This window comes from Notechis scutatus, chromosome 4, assembly GCF_049901735.1.
Source record: "Notechis scutatus isolate UNSWTSFEM ecotype Mainland chromosome 4, rNotScu1.2, whole genome shotgun sequence".
Classification (NCBI taxonomy): Eukaryota; Metazoa; Chordata; class Lepidosauria; order Squamata; family Elapidae; genus Notechis; species Notechis scutatus.
In genome coordinates, this window is record NC_142012.1 from 131657939 (window position 1) to 131676758 (window position 18820).

The 18820-nt window shown below is 37.6% G+C and overlaps 1 protein-coding gene across 1 annotated transcript in view; it reads right to left on the reverse strand.

Annotated features, from left to right (window-relative positions):
* Positions 1 to 18820, reverse strand: part of GPC1 (glypican 1) — a 194092-nt gene that overhangs the window by 75242 nt on the left and 100030 nt on the right. The window contains exon 2 of the mRNA XM_026694963.2: positions 9760 to 9918. Coding sequence (XP_026550748.1) covers positions 9760 to 9918 — 159 coding nt within the window. The remainder of the gene's footprint in view (positions 1 to 9759; positions 9919 to 18820) is intronic.

The following is an 18820-nucleotide window of genomic DNA, read 5'->3' on the forward strand; positions in this document are numbered from 1 at the left end:
TGATTGGTTGGGGGTTGGCTATGTTCTGATTGGCTGGGGGTGTGTTCTGTTCAGGTGGGGGCTTGGTTGTGCTCAGGTTAGTCTTAGTTGCCAGGGGATTTGAGCTGGTGAGCTGTGATCCTGTTGTTTGGCTTCGCGTTCGTGGTCGTGCCACATCTTCATGGTGGGCGTCCGTTTGCTTCATGTATGGGTTGGAGGGGTTTGAAGCGGGTAGTGATGCAGCTGCGGTATGGCTTCTGGTCCGTGGTCGTGTCTCATCATCTGTGTGGGTGTGAGTCTGCTTTCTATGTGGAAGTGTGGTGGTAGCATCTTGTGTTGCCCTCGTGGGTGTGGGTCTGGTGTCATTCTTCATGTTAGGTACTTGTTTGTTAGTGAGGGCGGGTTTCCAAATGGCTGGTAGGCGGGAGGTATCATCTCATTTATTCATGCTGTGTGGGCGTTTTTCTATCTCTATGGCTTCTCTGATTATTCTGTTGTTGAAGTGTTCGGTTTTGGCAATAGTTCTGATATTTTTAAAGTCAATCTCATGTCGTCGAAACATCGCCAAGATACTTCCAATTTTACATGGGAGAAAACCCGAATAACCAAAGATCCATATACAAATACCTGCGAAAATCTCAGATATATCTATCTATCTATCTATCTATCTATCTATCTATCTATCTATCTATCTATTTATCTATCTATCTTTGGTTATTTGGGTTTTCTCCCGTGTAAGATTGGAAGTATCTAGGCAACGTTTCGATGAAGTCTCATTCATCATCTTCAGACTTGTGTCTTCGGCTCTGTGCTTCTCAGAGTAATGTGAGCTTGCAGCTGCTTCTTCCTTTTAACTGCTAGTGGGGGTGTGACTTGATTGGGTGGGGGCTTGGCTGTGTTCTGATTGGGTGGGGGTGTGTTCTCATTGGTTGGGGGTTTGACTGTGTTCTGTTTGGTTGGGGGTTGGCTGTGTTCTGATTGGCTGGAGGTGTGTTCTGTTCGGGGGGGGGGCTTGGTTGTGCTCAGGTTAGTCTTAGTTGCTGGGGGATTTGAGCTGGTGAGCTGTGATCCTGCTCCCCCCCACCCAATCAGAACACAGCCAAGCCCCCACCCAATCAAGTCACACCCCCACTAGCAGTTAAAAGGAAGAAGCACATCACTCTGAGAAGCACAGAGCTGAAGACAGAAGCCTGAAGATGATGAATGAGACTTCATCGAAACGTTGCCTAGATACTTCCAATCTTATGCGGGAGAAAACCCGAATAACCAAAGATACACACACACACACACACACACACACACACACACACACACACACATATATATATATATATATATATATATAATGTCATCTCTCCCCTTTAATTTCAGGTGAGCAAAACAAAATTCAGCCGTTTCAGAATTAACTCAAATCAAAAACAAACCCCCACAAGAGAATGGCTGAAGTAATTCCAAAACACAGCAATAAATCCACACTCTGTCCGGCAATCCTGGCGTGGCAGTAATTCACAAGCCTCAGAGAGTTTGCTGCATGTCTTCACTCCCATTTAGTCACTTTGCTTCTGGTGAATTCCACCAGCCCAGCCGTGTCCTTTTATTCACTTATGGAGCGTGTTAATTTCCCTAATTAGTTACTGGCTCGACGCCTCCTTCCTAATTGAGATTGGCGTCTCAGCCTCCTTCTATTTTTGACGTCACGCCATACGTTCTCCAAGTTGTCATCTCCACTGGAAAAGTCTTGCATGCCTTCCTTGTTAGCCATTCCCGGCTGCTGCTCAGATAAAGAACCAGAGGAGGTCGAAGGTCCTGACAACTCCAATAAATCAGGTTTATCTCCCCTTGTTAAATCCATCTCCTCATCCTGGCTACTATCCAAGTCACTAAGCAATGCCGGCTCATATTTTGCTGCCATATCCTCGTCGCTTGAACTCATATATGCCACAGGAGCAGATTCCAAACCCGGAGTCACAACAGATATATATATATATATGTATGTATGTATGTATGTATGTATGTATGTATGTATGTATGTATGTGTATGTATATGTATATGTATATGTATATGTATATGTATGTATATATATATATGTGTGTGTTTCTTAATGTTTTGTGGGTACTTACATGTATGGTATTCAGCTTTGTTCAGGTATTTTCCCACGTCATTATAGTTGTAGCAACGTTTCGGCAGAATCTCATCTGCCATCATCAGGCTTCTGTTTTGTGTTCGTCTGTGAGTCAGACTTTCACAGCCGTTTCAGTTTTAAATTTGGGGCTAGCCTACTGCTGTGCCAGAATGTTTTTTTCTTCATCCTGATTGGTTGGGAGTCTTGGTCTGTTCTTTATTGATCTTGGAGTTTGCTGTGTTCTGCTTGATTGGTGATTCTAATATCTACTATCTGTTTTGTGGCTTTTTTTGTCTTGATTGGCTGGCAACATTGTGTTTCTTGTATTGGAGGCTTTTAGTGCAGCTTGGCTCCAAGTAAATGGACGGCTATCATTTATTAGGAAGCTAGGTTTCATCTGGGTGCCTGGTTGGGGTGTGTTTGAGCTGGAGGTATCAGGGGGAATCTGTTTGTGCCCAGGTGTTTTCCTGGCTTGTGGTGTGGAGATTTTTTTGTTTGTGAGTGCAGGCTTCCAAATAATTGACAGTCTGGTGGAATCATCTCTTCTATTCATGCTTTCAGGTCTTTTTTCAATCTCTATGGCTTCTCTGATGATTCTGTGGCTGGGGTTTTCTATAGTGGCTAGGGTTTTGGTGCCATTGAAGTCAATGCTATGACCTGTTGCTTTCATGTGTTGGACTAGTGAGGAAGTGTGTTCCAGCTTTTTTACTGCATTTTTGTGTTCACCCAGGCAGGTACGTATTCTTCTATTGGTCTGTCCAATGTATGTGGCAGGGAATGATGCACAGGGGACTTCATATATGCCTTGGTTTTCCAGATCAATTTTATCTTTGGGGTTTCTAGGATGGCTGCTATTTTTCTTACTGATTTTGTCTGTAGTACCTCTTATTTAGGGCAGGACAGCTGTTCCATAGGTCTGTTTATCTTCTAGGTCTCCATTATGTCTCAGTGTGTTTTTGTGGATCAAGCCAGTGATTTTGCTTTTGTGGAAGCCGTTAGCTGTCAGTACTTTAGTCAGAGTGCATAATTCAGTCTTTATGTGTGTCTTGTCTGCCAGGCGTTTTGTTCTGGCGATTAGTGTTTTGGCCACAGAGTTTATCTGTGCAGGGTGGTGGTGGGATTGGGCATTGAGGTAGCCGTTGGTGTGTGTTTTCTTCTGGTATATGGTGTGTCCTAGTGTGCCATCTGTTTTTTTGTAGATTATATATATATGTAGGTCTAGGTGTGTTCGGGTCTTTTCCCGTGTAAGGTTAAGAGTATCTTGGTGACATTTCGGCGAGGTCACATTCGCCATCCTCAGGCTGGTGCTTTCGGTTTTGTGCCAGTGCAATTTTCCCCAGATATGTGGTTGGGTCCATCATATGTGCAGTCGAATCCAGCCTAACTAAATTAAATACAGATGAGGCTTCAAACCCATAAACACGGACCCAATCACATATCTGGAAAAAAATAACCAAGAAGAAAATTATAACCAGCCACATGAGCAAAGAGATCCAACAGACGATCATCCCAAGAGAAAAATCTTCAAGATGCCCCAAACTATACGGCCTCCCAAAAATACACAAAGAAGGCATACCTCTCAGACCCATAGTCAGCTCCAGAGGAGCACCACTACAAAACCTAGCCAAATACCTAGCAAAGCAGCTACAGCCCCATGCTGAAACAGCAGCTTCACATGTACAAAACTCATACCACTTCTTGGAAATGATCAAAGATCTACACGTGGAACAAGAAGATCTGCTTGTAAGTTTCGACGTGGTTTCACTATTCACTCATGTCCCGATAAAAGAAACTCTTGAAATAATCAAAAATAAATACCAAACAGCTAAACACCTCATGGAACTAGCAGAACACTGCTTAACCAACACATATTTCATATACAAAGGACAAAGATACAAGCAAATTGAAGGAGCCCCTATGGGATCACCACTGTCACCCGTCATTGCAAACCTGTTCATGGAAGAATTCGAATCCAGAGTCCTGGCTAACACCACCCACAAACCCAAACTATGGTTAAGATACATCGATGACACATTTGTGATTTGGCCCCATGGAAAAGAAAACCTAAACAATTTCCTAACACACCTAAACAGCACACACCCCAAAATCAAGTTCACCATGGAAACGGAAACAAACAAACAACTACCATTCCTAGATGTACTCATCTACAAAAAAACAGATGGCACACTAGGACACAACATATACCAGAAGAAAACACACACCAACCGCTACCTCAACGCCCAATCCCACCACCACCCAGCACAGATAAACTCATACGCCTGGTGGTGTAACCGGAATAATCTGGAACTGAACACACTCAAAACTGTAGAAATGGTGGTAGACTTTAGAAGAAACCCTCCCATACTCTTACAATACTAGACAACACTATATCAACATTAGAGACCTTTAAATTTCTAGGTTCTACTATATCACATGACCTAAAATGGACACCTAACATCAAAAACATCATCAAAAAAGCTCAGCAAAGTGCACCAACTCAGAAAACTCAAACTGCCCAAGGAGCTGCTGATCCAGTTCTACAGAGGAATTATTGAGTCTGTCATCTGCATCTCTATAACTGTCTGGTTTGGTTCTGCAACCCAACAGGACAGACACAGACTTCAGAGAGTAATTAGGACTGCAGAAAAAAACAATTACTACCAACCTGCCTTCAATCAAGAGCCTGTATACTGCACGAGTCAAAAAGAGGGCTGTGAAAATATTTACAGATCCCTCACATCCCAGACACAAACTGTTTCAACTCCTTCCCTCAAAACGACGCTATAGAGCACTGCACACCAGAACAACTAGACACAGGAACAGTTTTTCCCCAAAAGCCATCACTCTGCTAAACAAATAATTCTCTCAACCCTGTTCAACTGTTACAAAGTCTGCACTACTATTACTGTTAAATCTTGTCATCACTCCTTATCACCCATCCCCTCCCATTTGTGACTGTATGTCTGTAACTTTGTCGCTTGTATACTTACAATTTATATTGACTGTTTCCTAGTATGATTGATTGCTTATTGTACCCTATGACTATCATTAAGTTATGATTCTCGACTCCTGATGAATTATCTTTTCTGTATACTGAGAGTATTTACACCAAGACAAATTCCTTGTGTGTCCAATCACACTTGGCCAATATTCTATTCTATTCTATTCTATTCTATTCTATTCTATTCTATTCTATTCTATTCTATTCTATTCTATTCTATTCTATTCTATTCTATTCTATTCTGTATTCTATTCTAAAGTGTCCCTAGAATAAACATTTTTTAAAAAAATTCATGGGCCTGTCCACCTAGGTTTCTCAGCAACAACTTGGAAATGCTCCTCTTCCTCTTCCTCCACCCCCCACTGGCCAACAACCTTGGTAAGAGTCCTGATGATTCTTTATTCCACTAGTAATAAAGGTCAGGGCTGTGTAATCTGAGCTCAGGGATGGTTGATCAAGTGCTGCCATCTAGACAGGCTTAGTTCCATGAATTATAGTCAAAATGAGGATTAAGAAATGTCTCTGCATTCTTTGAATGTCTTTACCTTCAGTTGGTAATTGGATCATATTTTAAATTAAAAACAAGTTATTATAAGATTTTACTGGAAATGTATCATCTTGCAAATATTAAGAAGTTTCAAAACTTTAGAAAATTTCTGCCTATATCTCAGTGGCTAGGCATCTGTCCGTCTATCCGTCTCTCCATCCATTCATCCATCCATCCATCCATAACTTACATCTCCAAATAAGCTTTTGACAGTGCATTTACAACTGAAATAATTTACTTCTGAGTATACAAACTTAAATGGAAATGTTGAACATGGCACAGTTGAGATAGAAAGATCTGGTCAATAACCAGCAGAGGGCACACTTGGCACTTTTTGTTGAAATTTTTGAGGAAAGAAGAGGGGTTTGTTTGTGTTTAAAGTGGGCATAATTGTTTCTCTTACTAATTTACAGCTTCATATACTGTAGAAACTTTGTGATTGTATTTAGTGAGCATACTGAATTACTTTCAAGAAGTTTTCCAAATTTGTTCACAATCTAGGAAAACATAAGCATTAAGCTTAGAACTGTCTGTAGCCTCATGAATATTTCTACCAGTACTTCATTAGTCGGCAGAAAACATTTGCCAGCAGGAAAGGAAAATTATATAATGTTTGAAAATTATTTTGTAATTTCTAATTGTCAGGGTGGTTTTACCATTGTAAGTGGCAATAATAGAGTTGCTTTTTGTGAATCCGCAATAGTAGCAGTACAACACTGTGGCAAATCCTATGTCATTCTATTTCTAAGGCATTGTACTCATGTCTGTACATGCAAGATGAGAACAGGTACAGCTACTCCTGTGTACACAGAGCAAAAACCTAGGCTTCCCCACCCAAAAAGAGCTATGAAAAAGCAAAAGCAAAAAGTAGAACAATGACTGGGAAAATTAAACACTTCTTTGAAACTGAGATATCAAAATACAGTTGCTACCTAAATGAAACTGAACTCTGTTCTACCAGTGATGTGAATTTGACAGCGGGATCTGACAGCATGATCTGTGCTTATGTGTTAGCACACCGCACCTAAATATAATTTAATGGAGCAAACAAAAAACCAGATACATAAGATTTGGCTTCTTTCTGCAAGCACCTGGCTCTTTTCTCTGGAACAAAATTGCCCCTCACTCCCCAAGGGATTAGGACAGGTCCTAACCTGTTACTATTAAGACCTGGTTGTTCTAGGAAATCTTTGGGGACTGAATGTAGATCTATCCCCCAATGCATCCCATAAGTGATTATATAGGGTTAACTATATGTTCTTCCCACACAATAGAACTGACAAGGTTTAACATGTTAAGATATTGCTGTAAGTTGTTTCCACCCTTTTTACTGATATAAGGAATGCACTGCTTTAGAGTTGCTTGTGACTAAACTGATATATAAGCTTGAGAGATAAATTTTTAAAAGTGCATTTTACTTTAATTTTTTTTATTTTAAAATAGCATTTTTGTTTTACTGAACATGTGATTAGGAAAGCTTGGTAAACAGCAACTGCTCAGAATTCCCATAATCCAACTGTTCATTTAAATTACAAAAAATTATAAACCTACATCAGTCTATCTATCAAATCTACTCAGCCATCCTTTTTAACTGAACATTACAGAGATAAACTGTTAAATTCAGTGATCTGATTAAACTGTTAAATTCAGTGATCTGATTAATTTCTTCCAATTTGTGACTTAACATATTTAAAAAAGATCATTCCGTGCTTCTGCTAATACCGTATTAATTGCTATGTAAATTATGTATGCCTTAATTGCTATTAAAATGAACCGCTCAAGAAGTATATGTGAAGAAGATTATGTGAAAAAGAAAAAATATATATAAGAAACCATTATTCATTGTCATGGAAAATCTAATCGCATACTGTCAGAATTTTAAAGCTTAATGTCATAGGATTCTAAAGTTAGCCTCACAAAAAAAAATTAAACTAGCTAAATAACCTTTCCTTTTCCAATCACTTTTCCAAGCAGGTGCCATAAAAAGAGCGAACAGATCACAGAAGAAATTGGAAGACATTTTTTTCCTTAAATGCTGTTTGTAGATTAGTATTTTAAACCATGTTATGAGGAATCCACCTCCAAAAAATGTTTCCAGTGTGGTTAAAGCAACCATTTTATTGCCTTTTGTACCTGGATTGAGACTACTATGGAAGTAATTGGTAGAACTTAGATTGCTAATCTGACAATGTATACGCCATGCTATAGAGAACCATGAAGATGACCTTAGGAAAAAACTGTTAAGAAATCACTCAACAATAAAATGTGCAGAAGCATGCCTTGAGCCCTAGAAAAAGGGAAGGTATTAGGAAGCAACTCAAATGGAGTCCTCCCTAATTCTTTGAGATATGAGAGAATCAGAAGGGAAATCACAAACAGGGCTGAAAGACTGTTACTATAGCCTCAATAAAATATCTTAATAAAACACAATTCTAGTCTTCTTGTGAAGTCTATTTCTAGATCTCAACAATCTTGAAGGGATAACGTGTGCTAAATGTTTAGGACTGGAGTGTCAAACTCAATTACTTTGAGGGCCGCATCAGAGTTGTGTTTGAGCTTGGGGGGCAGGATGGACATGGTCAGGGTCGGCATGGCCAGGTCAATGTCACTAATCAAGGCTCCATTTTAGGCCACAACAGCCTCCTGCCAGCGAAAACGGACCTTGGGAGGGCAGTGTGTGAGGCCCTCCTGAGCTCCGTTTTCGCTGGTAGAGGCACCACTGGCTGGTTCTTCACTGTTTCCAGGACAGGCCCACAGGGCAGATCTAAGCATCCCATGGGCTGGATCCAGCCTGTGGGCCTCGAGTTTGACACCCCTGGTTTAGGACAAAGAGATAGAAACACTGTAACTTAGAAGAATTTGTAATGGCTTCTTCTTGCCATGCAAGAGTCTCAGATGAGGAAACTCATACTTAATGGAAGATCTGGGCTTCTAGCCATCCTTCCACTCTTTGAGTACACTTATCATACGTCAAAGAGAAAAGGACTAGCCTAGACTTTTCCCTTGGTTTATATACATGTGTTTGTCCAAAATTCCTCTTCTAATAACTAGTTATTTCTATCTAAAGTATCTAGCAGACTGTAAAGAAGGAAAATTATGGCTCTGCCAACTTAGCCACTAAAAATCTGTTTATGAAGTACTATTACATTATTTGACTTACTTGAATCACAAGCCAAATTATAGCTGCAGCAGTGGTTAAGCAAACAGAAACAAAACATGATGGGATTAGAAAATGTCTTCATGGGCCTAGGGGTCCTATTTGAATGTACAGCTCTGACAGAACGATGTTTTACCATTTGATAAAATAGTATTTTGTTCTTCCGAATGTATACAAGTTTGAGATAAGATTTTAAGAAATATAAATGAAAGAAATAAAAAGAATACTTTCTAAACTACAGGAAAAAACAGAGATAAGAAAAAATACAATTGTAATCAATGATAAAATCAATAGTTCAGCTTTTGAAAATTTAATTATCATATAAAATATATTTTACAAGCACAATCTGTTGGGTAAGAACACTCTTCCACTTTCATCCAGGACAAGAAACCAGATTTGTATGAATGTCTTACATTATGAAAAAAGGCCAAATTCAGTTAATAAGTCAAGATATTAAGTCAGTACTGATTCACAGGAAGAAATATTTTTTCAATGAAATATATATTTTCTAACTCTCCATGTTTTGATAGATATATAAGCCTTTGCAAGTACATTTTAAATTTACTATCCTGTTTAAACCAATTCTGAATTTGGCTGTGGCAAATGGAGATGCACATATTTGTATGTATATCATTTCCTGTAACCAGTCAGAAAACTTTCAATGTATATTTGACTTTCGTACTTAAAGTTTAGCCTGAAAAACAACTCCAACTTCTATTTGTCATCAGATTACAGAAAGTATCCATCTCTGCTTTGTTGTATTTTATTCCTTGTTGGGGAATTTTAGGCCAAAATTGTTTTTTGTTTGCTTACCTACTACTACTCGTTCATCTGACCTGGGCAATTAATTTCTATTTACATTCTAAATCGACTATAATAAAGTGTATAAAATAAATGGATACAAAAATCTCATGCGAAGGTTTCCAAACTATATACATTCTTTATTCCTTACCATCAAAGTTCTTGTACTGGGCTGTGAAGATTATTTGTACTGATCGTGTTGCCTCCTTCAACATGCCTTCAAATTCACTCCTGCTCTTGTTGGCAAAGTTCTCCTCCATCTCACTAGTACAGCAAGTATAACCTTGTGGGCAAATTCTCAAATGTTCTCCTGTTGGATGGGAAGAAGAGAAAAAAGGATAAGTAGGCAAATCATGTGAAATAAAAATGGGTAATCAGAGGGCTTTGTGACACTTTAAAGGTTAAATCAATTTTATTATTATTTAAACTGTCATGGATGACATCTGTTTCATTAGATGACTGGAGTAAGTTCCTGTGGGAGAGTTTTAATAAATAAATGCAATTGAATGGAAGTGGGTGGAGGGGGAAGGAGACAGTGACAATAAGCAGGATTGCTTTGAGAGATGGAAAAGACAGAAACAAGTTGCTTAATTTTAATAAACAAAATCTTATCCATCAAAATAAGTAAAATCCTCTGGCTCTCCAGGCCAGAAATTCTTTTACTGAATAAGATTTATAATCCTGATGTTTATATACACAGTTGTTTATGGAATTTGGGAGAACAGAGAATAGGAAGAGTAAACAGGGAAAGTAAGAGATGAAATACAGTGCTGCTTTGGAAATGACAACATGTGAAACAATTGTTAATGTTTGATGTGGATAATTTATATGGTGGTTACCATTCAAAGAGCATCTACTCTTGAGTGCATGTACATGGAAGAGATTATATGCAATAGAAAATAAGAAATTAGAAATGAGGAGCAAATACATCTCATACTCCTCCTATACCCTTGCTGACAGAATGCACTTAAATGAAATCAGGCCTTGAAAATGGTATCTTTTCCAGCTCTGCCCTAAGATAACTTCATTTCAAAGAAGTCAATACAGATGATGTGATTTTAGAGCCATTGCACAATCCTGCCAATGCTTTTAGAGGAAAACTGTCACAGCATAAACTGAAAGGTATGTTTTGTTTTGGCTTGTGTGGTTCCTAAGCAGCATTTCAAATGGGATTGAGGCCATCAGAATCCACACACGTTCCTCCTAGCCTCTTCCTTTCAGCACCAGGAGCCTGAGGGCTTGCATTCTTGGAGACATGATAAACCTGCTTTGGCCTGTAATTCACTATGTAAACTGTACAACTGGAAAATATTGCCAGTGATATTTCAGATAGGTTAGATAAGCGTTTCTCAAACTAAGGAACTTTGACCAGTGAATTTCAGCTCCCAGAATTCCCCAGCCAATCATGTTGACACCAGTGGTGGGATTCAAATTGTTTTACCACCAATCCAGTGGGCATGGCTTGGTGGGCATGGCTTAGTGGGCATGCTTTGCCTAACACCGAAACGCAGCTTTCTCCATACCAGCTGAGACCTTCAGCGCCAATCAGCTGAGAAGATAAAGAAAAGCACAGGGGCAGGTGGGAGGGCCGATCCTGCACTTTTCTCTTTGTTTTTCCTCTGGGCTGATTGTGGGAGGATTTTTTTCCTCCTCTCAGCTGATCGTTGGCTTTTTTTACTACCAGTTTGGCTGAACCAGTCCAAACCAGTAGAATGCTCTGCCTCACAAGAAACATTGGGTAGATATTATTTTAATGACTGATAATGATAATAAAATGGGGAATAAGTTTAGACTGAGAAATAAATGAAGTAAAAATGCTAATTAAAATACAGTTTGCCCATTTTAAATATACTATCAAAAATGCAACAGTGTTCCTTAAGGTAATAGGTGAAGATAATTCCCAAAAAATGTAAGAGTGGAATATACAGGCATTTCCAAACATAATTGCAAAACTGATCTTGAAAAAGAGACAAGAACCTTGAAGTCTCACTGTCAACAGATGGAAGTGGCAGAGGTGTGTGTTTCCAATTCAGATGTCTTTTGCCTCATCTGACCCTTATTTTTGGAAGAAAGAAAAACAGAGGAATGTTTTGTTTTTAAGTATTAACTAGCTGGTTGCAGGATTTCACTTACAACTAACTTTATTTTCAACTAAAGTAATTTTATAGTTTCCAAACATAGGGTTATTCCAGGGTATACCAAACCGAGCATCTCATGTATTGACTTTGTGGGCATGCCTTCCAAATATTTGTTCAATTATTTTAGACACTGCTATTCAATTATTTTCATGGGAATTCTAAATCTAAAATGCAGCAACCAAAAATAAAGATGGTAAGTAAAACAACCGGGGCTATTAAAAAGATAAACATATGCATCAGTTATTAAACACTGGAAAAATGAAAGGGTGTCTAAAATATAACAACGGCTAGATGGACTTAAATAAGTTTGTTTCATCTGTAAATTGCCCAGTTGAGAAACCTATCCCTTCACTTTGGCACCGTATCATCTTTGAAGATCTCCGATTTTGCAGCTGGATCATATTGCACAAAAATATAAGAATCTTATAGCTTCCCCTACCCACTTATTTCAACTAAATGCTCCCCTCAAATCTTACATCATTCATACCAAAAACATATATTTTAGGGTGGTGTCAGACCCCTCCCAACCCAGATAAGGAAAAAATGATATAATAAACAGCAATAGCAGTTAGACTTATATATTTAAGACTTATATACTGCTCCATAGTGCTTTATAGCACTCTCTGAGCAGTTTAAAAAAATCAGCAAATTGCCCCCAACAATCTGAGTCCTCATTTTACCGACTTTAGAAGGATGGAAGGCTAAATCAACCTTGAGCCCTGTCAGGATTGAGCTCCAGACTGTGGGCAGAGTTAGCCTGCAATACTGCATTCTAGTCACCACTGGTCTATTCTATTGCCCTATAGAATGTGTGCCCACTGCTTGGGCATATGGAGCATGTGTGCACTGCTCACGAACTTGGATATGCATCTATACACATGCATACTTGCCTGCCATTTACGCAGTTTGGTTGCAAACACCACTAGTGGGCCGCATCCCAGAGATTGGGGGGGCTGGTTTAAGGCACCAAACTAGATAGCAGAAGACTCTGAGTTCTATTCCCATCTTAGCCACAAAAACCAGTTGGGTGACCTTGACCCCATCAGTCTCTTTCAGCCCAACTCACCTCACAAGTTTATTGTGGTGGGGGAAATATGTGTAGAAAGGTGTGTTGGAGATGTTTGCTGCCTTAAGTTATTCATAAAAATAATAAAAGGTGGGATACAAATTAAACAAACAAATAAATAGAAATAGCTAACGTCCAATCAAAGCTAGTCACAGTTATTGGCTAAGTAGCTAGGCAGCAGATTTATCTTTAAAACAGCCTACATAATAGGACAATTCATTTATAATATTAAATATTTCTTCCAAATCATTTAGGAGAGTACAAATATGGCATTGGGCATTAAAGCATTGTAATCTGAAAATAAGCCAAAATGTCACATGCAATGTCTTTGCAATCACTTTGCAATGTTCACTGCACTGTTGGTTTTGATAATTTGACTTTATTTTTTTTTATTTCTGACTTAGATGTAGTGGTACTCTAATGTGGAAAAACTGGATAACAGTTGGTGATGCTGCTGCTGGTAGTGTGTGCTTTTTCAGCACACAATCTACCAGACTGGTAGCAGCTTTTGCCCTGGGATCACAGCCAGGATCTCACAATGATTAACAGTCAATGATCCGAGGGGCAGGGCAACTATTTCCATCTCCAAGGCCACAGCTGACTAAGCAAAAAGACTATGCTGATTGGAATGAAAATTTCTGAGAGCAATATAATGAAAGGATTAACAAGAAAGAATCACAGGTATAGGAGGGGAAATAGTTCTCCTAATCACAGATTTCCTCTGCATGTATAACATTTTGCTCATTCGGCTTGCATTTAGGGCAGGAAGTCAGACAGAAAGCAGATGAAAAATTCACTGGCAAGTGGGCCATATTTTCCTCTCCCAAATAAGACAATTTGACATAAGGAATGCCAGAGGGGTTTATTTCAGAAATAGCTATAAACAAACCTCACTTATTTTTGCAAAACTCTAAGCCCTTGTTATAATGACATGAATTACTGATGCTGATTGTCAGAGCTGCATTTTATTCACAAATTATTACTGAGCCAACTAATACTCAACAAGCATACACTAGCAAAAAAAAAATAGTTGATACTAATTTTGCCACTGAATTGCTCCATTTAGAGCAGAGCTGTCAAATTCTCGGCCTGTGCTGGATGCTTCATGTGCTGGCCACACCCACGCCTAGTTTAGCGGAGAGAGAAAAAGTCCCGATAAATCACATGACGCCGCCATGACATGAGTTTGATACCCCTGATTTAGAGGTAGTAATGTTAACTAGGGTTTCCTTTGGCAGAGAGAAATTACCTAAGAGAAATTAGAGCAGCATGAGTATGTTTAAGTTTAGAATGGTTGCATCTACAAATAAACACAATAAAGGTGGGTCTTGCAGTAGCGACTGGGAATCAGAATTCTATGGGATTAAGAAAAAAGGAGAAGCCAGAAACCAGAGAAGCCATGTGTTCTGAGAAACTAGCTTCTGATTTCATGGGATATAAACTAAAAAGGTGCTTGATTGTCCCCTGTGGGTATTGCTTCTGACTGAGCAAATAGAGGCTGCTTCAGGAAATAAGAGGCAGCCTATCTCTAGCATCAAACTCACCGAGCATGCTAAAAGGAATCCAAAAGCAACAAAAGATTAAAAAAATAACCACCTCTTAAACTTAATACGGAGGAAATGATTTGCTGTCTATAACATAAACCATAAAAAGACAGCTTTGATCAATAAATGAGTTACATTAGCTTTGTACAATTGGACAAAATCCAGCTACCAAAGCCATGCTTGCTCTTAAAATCTGTGTATTAGAAACTGGGGTTTGAAAAGGAATAAAGCCTAATATAATAGATCAAAGCCGCACATCAAATGTTTTGTTTTGCCCACTAAGTCCACCTGGAGTTATCCAACTCATTTCTAACTTGTGCAGGGCTCACAGATCATCCTCTTGGGTGCACTTAACTCCCATTATATCTCTTGAAAATGTTGACAAAAAGAAGACAAGTATGTTCAGTGTTGGCTTAATCTTTAGTTGAACAGTCATCAAGGTATGGATAATGTACACCAGGGATTGTCTGATATACATGGGAAGAAAAGTATTTTACAACATGCTGTATCCAGCATGTGTACACACATACATAAATTAAATATCCATTGTTTTCCATTGTCACAACACATGTAAAAAAAAAAATTAAGCCCATATAAATATTGCTAAATATTAGCAAATACCCACTTTGAAAATGCAGGTACAAAAATGGTTCTGAATATATAAATATAGATAAACTAAGGAATCTTTTCTTTAGCAGATCAAAGCCATTTGGCAAACTGGATTGTGCAAATCAAATATTTTCAAGCTTGGCTAGGTATGCTCGGCATCTAAAGTATATTCTCGCTGCTGGCCATGACCTTACTACTACCAGAAGCAAATTCTTATCTGTGATATCACACTGATTTGCAGAGGCATTGTGAATACCTCCAAAAGGGTTGTGTAAATGAAGCAAAAAAAAAAGAGAGGAATCCCTGCTGTGTGAAATTCAGGCAATAATTTCCAAACAGATAGTCATGCAAATGCAGCAAATTCTTTTACCACATCTTAAAGAAGTTATGATTATATAAGCTTTTTTATGCTATTAAAAATTGACTACTTCATTTGACGTGCAGATACAGCTGTTCTTTTTAAAACTGTGGGAGCAGCAACACCAAGCATATAATAAGTTCTTAATATAGTTGTCATCTTCTGAATCAATAATCATGTTGTCATAGGTTAGACGTTCCTAGGCACCTTTCAAAGCCACAGACCTCCAAAGAACTTCTGTGCCTCTTTATACATTTTTCCTGCTGCTGCATCCTTAGTCACTATTTGTTTGCTTTCTTTCTTTAGGAAACCAAATGGTAACAGCACTGAAGACTGAGCAGAAATCTTCATTTCTCTTGGATTCTGCACAGATTTGATCCAGAGGGAAAGGACAAGGGAACAGTTAACAAGGAATGAATCCATTTCAATAAAAGGACACAGGTCCTCTGTTTCACTCACAGTTATGTAGGTTTGTGTGCACACACACATACAAAGACAATTTGGGTAGTTGTCAGAGCAAGCATGTTGAACTTTTCAGAGGACAAGTCTGTCTCAATGTTCACAGAGGAATATATTGTTCATGGTAACCTGCTTCACCAAGTTGTCTTTTGAAACATCTTACCGACCTAATATCAATATACCTTGTCATAAGACATTTCTTAAACAAGAAATGGGTAGCATAGCAATTTAGCAACTATTGCTAAGCTGACCCAATTTTTAGCCAAGTAAGACTCATCTTCTGAGTGTAGCCCATTTGTTTGAGGAAACTTATTAGGTCTGTCACAATAGTACCATTATTTGGATTTTGTGCAACTTTTCTCATCCTTGACTTAAAGTGCAGAGACCCTGAATGTATTTTCTTGGAATTAAATCATGAAGCTATTTTGTATAAGCACAGATTAACCTCCAATGCTCGTCAAGTAAGAAGCACAAATGATCTTCATAATTTACAATGGTTGTGTTTCATTATAAGATTGCAGATGACAAAACCATTAGCAAGGTCATCTAGTCTATAATGTTGGGTGAAGTTTTGATGCCTATAGTCATATTCTTCCTCTCATGAGCACTTCTCTTTTGTTAGTAAACATCTCCACAATATTTGCTACTCTTTCCTCTTGCTCAGACATTGTGGATCTCACAGGGAAAGCTTATTTGCAAGGGTTTTTTGCGCAACTTAGTTAGTGATGGAGGGAATCACTTATTTGCACTATGTGGCATCCACTGGCTTGTCTAGTCTTCAGGGCTCTTTCACATCTTGGTGAAAAGGCTTCTCAATTGCAAAAACTATTAAAATCTGATTACCATTTTGTTTATTTATAAACAAAACAAGCAGAAATCATGCATACAAAACTTTATACACACACACACACACACACAAACACACAAACACCCTCCCCCAAGATCTTGTCTCTACTTCTTTATTATAAACAAGTTTTATTGATTTTCAAAACACACAATCATCATTATCCATTACATGTTTAAACCTTTTTCCATTATAAATTTAACAAGTCAGATAAGTTATAATTCTGTTTTAAACCATTTCCATATAAACATACCAAAAACCTCTTATCCAATTTCCCTTTATTTCTCTTTACTCTTATTCAATTTTATTATTATTATTTCATCTACTTCTTTCTGACTTAGTTACCATTATTCTCATTCTATATTTCTACAAGGTTTTATTAATTTCCCCCAAAAACAACAACATAATCACACAACACACAAAACATAAAAAATCTTTTTGGAAAGTAACTTGGACCCAGGTATCTCTCTTTTCATGGACTTCAATTATATTCAGCTCATCTTATATATCATTACTTATTTTATTTACCATTCTAAGTCTTCTATATTAACTTCTCCACATATTTCACTCTTCTTAATTCTATCTTAATTAATGAATCACAGATACGTGAAACAGTGGATAATGAAGATCAACCATCCCTGAAATGAAGGTTGCATATCTTGGAACTCATTCAGTACAATCAGTGGGAATTACCTGGAAACATGATAGTATGTATCTAGTACAAAATATTTTGGTAGCAGAATAATAAAAATAGAAAAACTTCTATGTTGTGTTATTATTCATTTCTTGAAAGTTTTATAACCTATTCCACATAGCTGTATATCCATCAGAATGTATAGAAATGTTCTCTTACAGAACTCATAAATACAAACAATTATCAAATGATTAAAATATACAACTATTAAATTGGCATAGGACAAAATCTCTATAGTCTTCCATTAAATTAGGGAATCATGCATAATATTTCAAATACAGAAATGTATCTCTTGCTGAAAAAATTATTTTAGGAAGCAACCATTTCAAAACTTAATGAAAGTCAGTCTAGCCTCAAAATACTGGAATATTTAGCTGGTCTGCATGGAAAGGAATTGATACATGACTTGAAAATTTTGCCAGCCTTCCTTGGTCATTTTGTAAAATTAGTGCTGGTATTCTATGGGATCCTATATATAGCTTCGACACAGAGCTTGCACAATCATTTTGTGGTTAATTATGGTAATCTGTGCTAGTTCTGACAGAGAAATACTTATTGAAATATGTGTGCCAAAATTCAAATGAATAATGAGAAGCAGACCACAAAATAAAACACCATCAAACAAGGGAAAAAAATGCACAAGTGGTAGCATGATCAAATTTTGGTAAAATCATGTGGGGAGTAATTATAGTGTCTCCATTCATAATTCCATGTAGTTATAGTTACTCAAGGTTTTCATTTAAGTATATTGTTTTTAAGAAAATGTTATAGTTCAGTTACAAAATTAAAATTAGCCTTCCATGTAACTTAGCAAGATCATTCTGATGCAAGTTAACATTGTTTTAATTTTATTGGTGATGCACCCATTTTTTAAAATGCATTTCTTAATTAAATATAGTTAATTACCTGGAAATCTGACATGCTGCAAAGAAAATAACCTTTAACATTTTATTTCTAAGAGTGCTTCTGTTCTCCAAACAGATCAAGAATATAAAAGAACAGAAATAAAACTGATAGATTATTTTATTCCACCAATTACTGGAAAATATGGCTAGAAAGCTGGCAAAGAGCAACTTTACCAGTTTGTCTTCCAGAAAATAGGCATTTTATTATTGTATCACAGAGTAATAATTATTGGAACTAAGCAGCCAAATAAAGTATATGTTAGTTTTCAAAACTGGCAGAGATGATCACCTCAAAGTGTTGCCATTCCCACAGTGTATGGAGTATTAGGTAAGCATCTCAGAAATTGAATAAACAAGCAAACAAGGAACAAACGAAATAAGTATCTGAAGATGCATGCCACTTTCCTGAAGATTAAATTTTTAGGGTTTTAAAGGCTTTAATTTTTAATATATTAAAATGGATTTTTGTGTTATTGTTTGATTGTGTTTGAGTTTTGGGTTTTTAGCTTCTTGAGCTGCCTAGAGTCACATATGCAAAATAGGTAGCTATACAAAGTCAATCAATCAATCAATGCTTTGTATTAAGCCAAACAGT